We start from the raw sequence: 8,195 nt of genomic DNA, 5'->3' as shown, positions 1-8,195 counted from the left end.
CATAGTGTTAACTTTTGACAAAATACACTAGTCAACACTGATGTGTTTAATTTCAAGTACTGAGTGTTGATTCAACTATATCACAAGTAACACTCTGAAAAGTGTAATTTCTACACCACCCGGAGTGGACCAATATAGACACTTTCAAAATGTTGAATTCAACTCTGTAGGAGTTGAGTGAACACTTCCAAATTTGCTGTGAAGAAGTCACACAATATGGAGCCCTCCAGGGGACATAGATTTTTTTCTTAAGTAGTTGCTGGTACAATGCCATCACAAGTGAGGATGTGAACAGGTTTTTCAATTACTTTGAATTGTTTGACACAGACCAGCATCCTTCCCTATGCCACTGGGGATATAGGTGTAGGGGTGTATGTAGGTCGGTAGGTCGGTAGGTCAGCTAAAATGTAACAAACGTTGCAAACTCAGCCCCCAATTGAACTGATTTACTGCAAGTCAAGGTATATACTTGATTTTCTGAGCTAAAACAATGACATTTAAGCAGATAATAATGGAATTTAAATATTTGGAATCATACATACCCTTTTTCACAGSTTAATKTTRCTTTTGCACCAAACAGAGTACCCTCACTGGTGTCAATTGACATGTGTGGTTTTKYTTCAAGGGGACCACAGTCTTTCTCTTTGATATAAAGGAAAACAATGTAATCAAAATGAACAGTAGACATCAGTGTAGTATTACATAGAGCCAAGATGACCATGTAGAGCATTTTGAAAGTCAAATGTAAAATGCAAGTTAGACAGGACTCACTCCTGCAGATGATATCTGGCTTGGTCCACTTCCCACTGACGCAGTTCGATATCCCAGTGCCACTTGCTATTACATATCCAACTATGCACTCATATGTGATCACAGTACCATCAGGGAATTTATTTATTACTTGGGACTTTTTTGTGATAACTGTGTACTCTCCATGTTCAGGCACGGGACAATCAGCTAGGAGCAAAAATTAATTAATAAACAAAAATTAAGAAAAATCACACACAAACACACACATAAAAGCTAACCTGTTATTGTGGTAATTGGTTATTTTAAARTGATTCTATAAAATATGTTGAAAGAATAAATTAGTTGAATTTTATGTTTGCACACACAAAAGTGAACTAACAAGGAAAAACAAATATTGACATCTTGTAACTTGTCATTGTACATTACATAATCAAATACTCTACACACATAATCTTGCAGGTTCCTTGTTAATAAGGATTTAATTTAGATAAAACACAGCAGACCAAAAGGCCAGCTAAAAATATTTAATGGGGCCTTACAAGTACTAAACAGTCTATCCTTCATATACTGTAGCTTCAGTGTTTTGAATAATAAGAAATGTTTTTAAACATCCCAGCTAGCAAGCAAATATTCAGAGGACGATCAATGATTGTCATCTGAAGTCAAACTTTGTTCCAGAAATGTGTAAATAATCTGAAAATAAACCTTTGACGTTCACTAAATGTTGCCTAAATATTCACTCTGAACATTAACTCACTACGGACATTTTTTGTTTGAATTTCACTTAATTAGTTTGTATATCTTTAATATATTTATTGATACTTTTTTATACAATTTTCATTTTTGAAAATTTTATGAACGTCTGTGGTACGTTCATAAAATGCTTTGAAATTATTTTACAAATCTTCTATACCACATTTAGGCTCCTCACTTGGCAAAGCTATATCCTCTCAAGTCAAAGAACGGTTACATGTCCGATTTTTTCACTTCCTTTTATGCATGATGTGCATTTAATTTATTTAGACATTTCTTGAAGAAGAATTTAAACCTCCTGTAGTCCTAAGAGACAGGGTCCATTGGAACCTGTAGGCTTTTTACACTGTACACGGTCCGGAGGGGTCGAATTGACCCCGAGTGTACTTTTATGAGACTAGTTTTTGTGTGTGCTTTTGAGAATTGACAGGCTGACGTGACACCACCAAAACTTCCCCGTTGTCCAGCCTGGCATGCTCATCCCGAACATTGCGCAGAGACTGCAGGAGGATTAAATAAATGCCCAAGAAGTGCTACATAACAGTTGGGGAAAAAAGAGAGAGACAGAGAGATAGCCAACAGAGGATTAAACTTTTCTCTCTTGCTCTCAATGAAGGCGGACAATTTTTTCCTCTGCTCCCTCCCCGCCCRTGCCTGCCCTGCTTGCTCTGTTTTTGTCCTGTCTTTTTCTACATTTTCGGAGCCTTTCTTTGCACATCATCCAAATCTACAAATTATGGATCTGGTCAACCGATCTCTCAATGCAATTGATCAAATTTTTGACGAAAAGTCTTCGCTCAGGAGAGCCCTCTTGTCCTGCGAGGACACACCCGGCAGGATTCACCCTGGATTTATTCATGATAACAGGATTTCTGCTGTTTGGAGCTTGTGAATTCCTGGCTTATCGACAAATTTGTGACGGACTTGGCTGAACTAGCAAATACTCGGATTATTGGTGTGGCCAGAGATGAGGACTCTAAAACTCACTAATGAGTTGGAATCAATCTTGGAGAAGTTGCTAGTTTCGGTTCAGTGGAATGACCAAACTAATTTGGATGATGGGGAACTGAGATGTGTCGGAGAAACTTTAAGGAAGATTGAAATTTATAATCTTCCCGACCAAAAACATTCTGTTTCTGAATTGGCTTTCCCCGTGTGGCCTTGGAACAACTGCATATTTCTAATCTCCTTGAGGATATGCAAACACAACGCTCTTCCCTCCTCACCCCCTCCTGTATCCATGGAGTTGCAAAGCTGAACACTCCCAAGGACATTCCTGGATAAACACCACCTTTATTGGACTTTGCCAGGAGGCTTGGTAACGTGGCTTTATGGCCCTTTGACGTCACCGCCTTCACTCGTGTCTTTGTTTTGCCCTTTGTTTTGTCTGAATGTTGCCATTTGCCCTGATTGGTCCTATCCTCTTTTTTGTTTTAGTTTGTTAGAAACGGTGGAGTATTCCAGAAATGTACCCCAGAAATGGATTATTTCAGTTTATTAGTAATATCAGAAATTGTGGAGTACGCACTATTTAGATCAATATTATACAGCCCAAAAATAGAATCGGAATTAGAATAACTACGAACTTGGAATCCAGAAATACTATTCACTATTTAGAAATGGAATTGGATACTTAGCAACCCTGAACAGGAGCACTTAGTTTACATACTTTAGAACATTAGATTAGTTTTCTTTCCTCTTTTTTCTTTCCTTTGGTTTGTTATTTTGTTTATGTTTCATTTTAACTCATGTAAAGCACTTTGAAWTGAATTGTTGCTGAAAATGTGCTATATAGATAAAACTAGAAAAATTGCTGTTCCTAGCGAAACAGCCATGAGAATGCATATGTGCAGAATGATTGATGGATTGTTCTCATGCAAGAAACATGAGAACAAAGAATAAGAAGTAGATAAAAGCAGAAGAAAGCTAGTCATACATTGTAGAAAACCTTTGCTAAGTAATGAAATTTAGCAAAGGAATAGCAGAATTCAGCAGAAGAAGCAGAAGTTTTTGTGCAACCTGAATGATTTGAAAAAGTCAAAATGTGGAACAGAGCTTTAAAAAGAGCATAATTAGCACAAGAAGAGGAAATTAGTAAAAAATCAGAAATACTTGAAACAGTTGAACAGTGAAACATAGCAAAAAGCATAAATTAGCAGAAGCAGACGTTAGTACAAAACTAGAAATAGTTGAAACAATTGAACAGTGAAACACTGCAAAAAGCATAAATTAGCACAAAAACTGAAAAAGTTGAAACAGTTGAACAGTGAAACATKTTAGAAAGCAGAAATTAGCAGAAGCAGAAATTAGCACACAACCGGAAATACTTGTAACAGTTGAACAGTGAAACATATTAGAAAGCATAAAGCAGAAATTAGCACAAAACCGGAAATAGTTTAAACAGTTGAACAGTGAAACAGCAAAAAGCATAAAATAGCAGAAGCAGAAATTAATACAAAACCAGAAATATTTGAAGTGAAACATAGCAAAACAAATAGCATAAAGGAGCAAAATGACATTAATTGTGAAACATTAATGTGTGACATGGCTGTACTCCAGAGGAGTTTGACAGAAACAGAAAGAGCTGTAGCAATGATAGTAATAGTTCCTTAAAGTAGATATACATGGCTACATTTTAATGCATAMATTATTTCTCTACAGTGAAATATGTATGAACAGCATAATTGTGTTTGTCAAAAAGTATTAAAAGTTCAAAAACAGCAGTTAGTAGAGTGTACACTCTTGCAACTGACAGAGAATTCCACCATGTATTTCAATGGGGCAAAATTTTTTTCACAAAACAGCAATTATTTCAAAAAGTACAATAGTGTATTTTAACAAAAGTCATAGCAGAAATCTCCAGAAGAAACTGAACGTTTTGATATATGAATTAGCACAATTAGTTGAAGATAGCAGAAGTAGTTAACAACCCAAAAATGTGAGCAGGATCTTAATAAGACTGCATTCTCACTGATTACCTTACCTTAACTATTTGTGCAATATAACCTAAAAGAAGTTGCCTACCTGAATTTACAGATTATGTCAGGCTTCTGAAGCAAAGTTGAAAAGGTTTTTTTTGTTTGTTTGCTTTTGGGTTTTTTATACCAACTGCATGTTTTAAAATGCTGACGTTTTTCTTNAACAGCAATTATTTCAAAAAGTACAATAGTGTATTTTAACAAAAGTCATAGCAGAAATCTCCAGAAGAAACTGAACGTTTTGATATATGAATTAGCACAATTAGTTGAAGATAGCAGAAGTAGTTAACAACCCAAAAATGTGAGCAGGATCTTAATAAGACTGCATTCTCACTGATTACCTTACCTTAACTATTTGTGCAATATAACCTAAAAGAAGTTGCCTACCTGAATTTACAGATTATGTCAGGCTTCTGAAGCAAAGTTGAAAAGGTTTTTTTTKTTTGTTTGCTTTTGGGTTTTTTATACCAACTGCATGTTTTAAAATGCTGACGTTTTTCTTAATATATTTCATCATTTTTAAAATTTCCAAATCCCTTTGAATTAAAATTGATGCTCTACACTAGCGGTTCTCAACATGGCCGGTACCGCCCCCCAGGGGGAGATCAGAGGACGGCAGGRGGTGCTGGGGGAAATTTTTCCAAAAGGGGGGTGCTGGGATTCCTTTGGGGGGCGTTTGGTCGAAGGTAAACTTTACACCTTAAATACACAACAATACCAGTTTAGACATTGAGCAACTTGCTAAAACTGTATTTTGTAATATTAAGACAGGCTTGGTTGCAAATGTATCRATGGTAGCTCTTCTCCTCAGTGTTTGTTAGCTTCTTTGTGCAGCTCCGTTCTCCTGGTAGTGATAGCTTCACTACGTCAGTTCAGCATTACACCGGCTAATGACATTGGTCTGATTCACTTGTCTGGTGTCTAATTTTAAAATAGGCCTATTTTATGTTTTATTGAGGATTTTTATACATATGTTTTGGCAGTGCTGTGATCATGTCAAAGCAGCAACTTATATCGCTGCCTGATTCCATAGAAGGACAACAGAAAATCGCTCTTGTAAACATTTACTAAAATCACGATACCCTGACTTTGAATCCCTTTGAAAAATGAACCCATTTAAATAAAGAAATCCCTCCCTGGGTGATACCACGATAGAGAGCGTTCATTTTATAGCGCTAACATCGGTGCTGTACATGGTCCGGTATGAAACGGGTGAACAACGGTTTCCGTTGTTTTAAAAGATTTATGTCAGTCTGCCTTTTCCCCATTGATATGCTTCCCGAACGCTGCGCACCTTAGGAAGTTAAAAAAAAAAAAGCCAAAAAAAAACCGACACGCACATTGCCCAAAACTCTGAAACAGGAGAAGTGGGACATAAAACGGAGTGACGAACTAGATGTGAACTATGGCATAAAAACAGAGAATCCGACGCTGAACAGTGAAAAATCAACACATGATGTGAAACGCATGACGATTAGCCGGCGCAGCAGGTGATAGATGAGWGAAGATTACAGGTGGTGAGCGTCAATAAATGATAAAATAAATCTAGCAACAGGAAAGAAACTAAAGTGGACAAAGCAATAAACCAAGAGAGGATAATACTAATCAAATGAAACTAAATGGAAATAAATGAAGAACAAAATGCAAGAATAAACTAAGAAACTAAAGTAAATACAGAGGAATAAACTGGTATGGCAAGACCTTTCGAGCAATACTTAATACAGAGGACTGTATGGCAAGAATAAACAGACCCTATTTCCAAATAAAAGGTAAAATACTATTGTTGAAGTGCCATGGGTTTGTTGAGACCACATTTAGTACTGAGAATAAATATCTTACAGACCATAACAGTAAAGAACTTATCACTTATTTATGTTTTTAAGTAGATTTGATATATTTATTTCTTCAATATTATTTTTCATGTCAGTGTTAATGTCGAGGCTGACGACTCCATGATACTTTCAATTAGACTCATTAGGATTTAATTAAGAACCAGATTTGTTCTTTGTAATTTCTGTCCAGTAAAACTGTTAATCTATAAATCAATAGACAGGTCAATATAAAGATATAATCCATGTTCTGTCTCATACTTGTATGGCATTAAAATGATCTGGAACTTTTGTTTTTCCACTGAAAGCTCTGGTTTGCACAGTAAATACCATGTGGTTGAAATTTTATGGATGATACTCTGATGTCCCATTCTCCTAAAGGCAGCAAAGAGCTACACCACCAGAAACCGATAAACTACTCATTTATCAAGAGTAGTTATGATAAATGTTGTTACAGTTCTATCCATGTTTTAATGTTGCAGAGCTCAGTCGTTTTGCAAATAGTTCAAAGTTTAAACTGGCATGTTGTACATCTTTTATCTGCTCATTTTGTGCAATTTTTAACAACTAGAAAATGGCAAAGAATAATAATATTTTTTGCACTCTGATTGGCTGCTGTTAGGCCTACCAATTTTAACTTGAATGTTCATTGCATTTTTCTTGAACACCTGTGAAAATAATTTCCATTCACATTGCTTTTTTGTTCTCTGGGAAATTATTTTTGATGATAAATACAGAAACAAGCATAAAAACATCTACAATAGTGATAGTAATATTAATAGTGTAAAGTAGACTACAAATTCATTGATGGGGGACGGTGAGGGACCTGGATATAGGCTGAGAAACACTGTTCTACACCATTCTTTTTTGTTTTACTTACATACACTTATAGTAAAATAAGTGTGTTTTTCCTTTTCTTATCAATACTTTTGACTTGGTAGTCATTACAGATTATTTGAGATTTAGCGAATGATGCCAGATAACTGCGACCAGCTAACCAACGATCGCTAAACGTCGGCAGACAACGTCTGACGGCTCTTTAATGGCGTGTCATATTGACGTTCCGCGAACGTCGTCATGACAACATTCAGGGAACGTTGGGTGAACGTTTGGGATCCTTTAGGATCCTCCTACTGTATCAACGCACRCCTGTTTTGCCTTCTAAATTATACAAAATTAATAAATTTCTAATATGTTTACCGTTAGATGTATTTTCAAAGTTAGCAATGTGGCATTTAAAAGAAAGGAAAAAAAGAAACATCAACAATAAAATATTTTAATAAATGTAAAAGCTGCAACGCCAGTTTTGGCTAAAGTTACTAAAAATCCAAGTTATTTTTAAATAAAGGTGCTCTTRTTTGTTAAAGTGACCTTAACATCATGAACGTAATCTGCTTTTATAACAAAGGCTAGYACAGCAATATCAATTCTATTTGCATCCGGCTTCCCCGGCACCGTACTACTGACCTGCAATATTCCAGATAAATAGGTACAGGATGAGGAGTTTTCTCTGTCTGCCGGCGTCCAGGAAAACCTTCATAACATAGTGTGGAAGGAGACAAACTATCCTGATAAAGCAGTATCTGCCTCAGTCCAACTTTAGACATGGAGATGGTGTGTGGAGACTCTCCTCATGGTGTAAACGATTCTCCCTCCACTTAATTCACTTTATTGGTCAAGTCAGTACTGTACACTTAGTTACTAGAGGCAAACGGGCTGAGGTAGAAAGATTTCAAAATAAAAGTCTTGTTTTTTTCTATAAATGCTGTTTTGGAAAACTAATTCATGGTGTACTGTTTTTCTTCAAAGTTAAACACAACTTTCAACAAAAATATAACATGGCATGCTATCTTTATAGAAATAAAAGTTCTGCAATTCACCCTGA

At 35.9% G+C, this 8,195-nt stretch overlaps 1 protein-coding gene across 1 annotated transcript; it reads right to left on the bottom strand.

The window, feature by feature from the left end:
• Positions 1-532: 532 nt before the first annotated feature.
• LOC103464840 (complement decay-accelerating factor transmembrane isoform-like) lies at positions 533-8,022 on the bottom strand. The gene is made up of 3 exons (XM_008409207.2): positions 7,778-8,022; positions 772-957; positions 533-642 (listed from the first exon to the last, which is right to left on the bottom strand). The coding sequence occupies exons 1-3, from the start codon at positions 7,848-7,850 to the stop codon at positions 533-535; spliced, it is 369 nt and encodes a 122-aa protein (XP_008407429.1). The 5' UTR covers positions 7,851-8,022.
• Positions 8,023-8,195: the final 173 nt, after the last annotated feature.

The sequence above is a fragment of the Poecilia reticulata genome, linkage group LG5, assembly GCF_000633615.1.
Source record: "Poecilia reticulata strain Guanapo linkage group LG5, Guppy_female_1.0+MT, whole genome shotgun sequence".
Lineage (NCBI taxonomy): Eukaryota > Metazoa > Chordata > Actinopteri > Cyprinodontiformes > Poeciliidae > Poecilia > Poecilia reticulata.
Note: the sequence above shows the minus strand (reverse complement) of the source record. Positions and strands in the feature narration are given on the sequence as shown.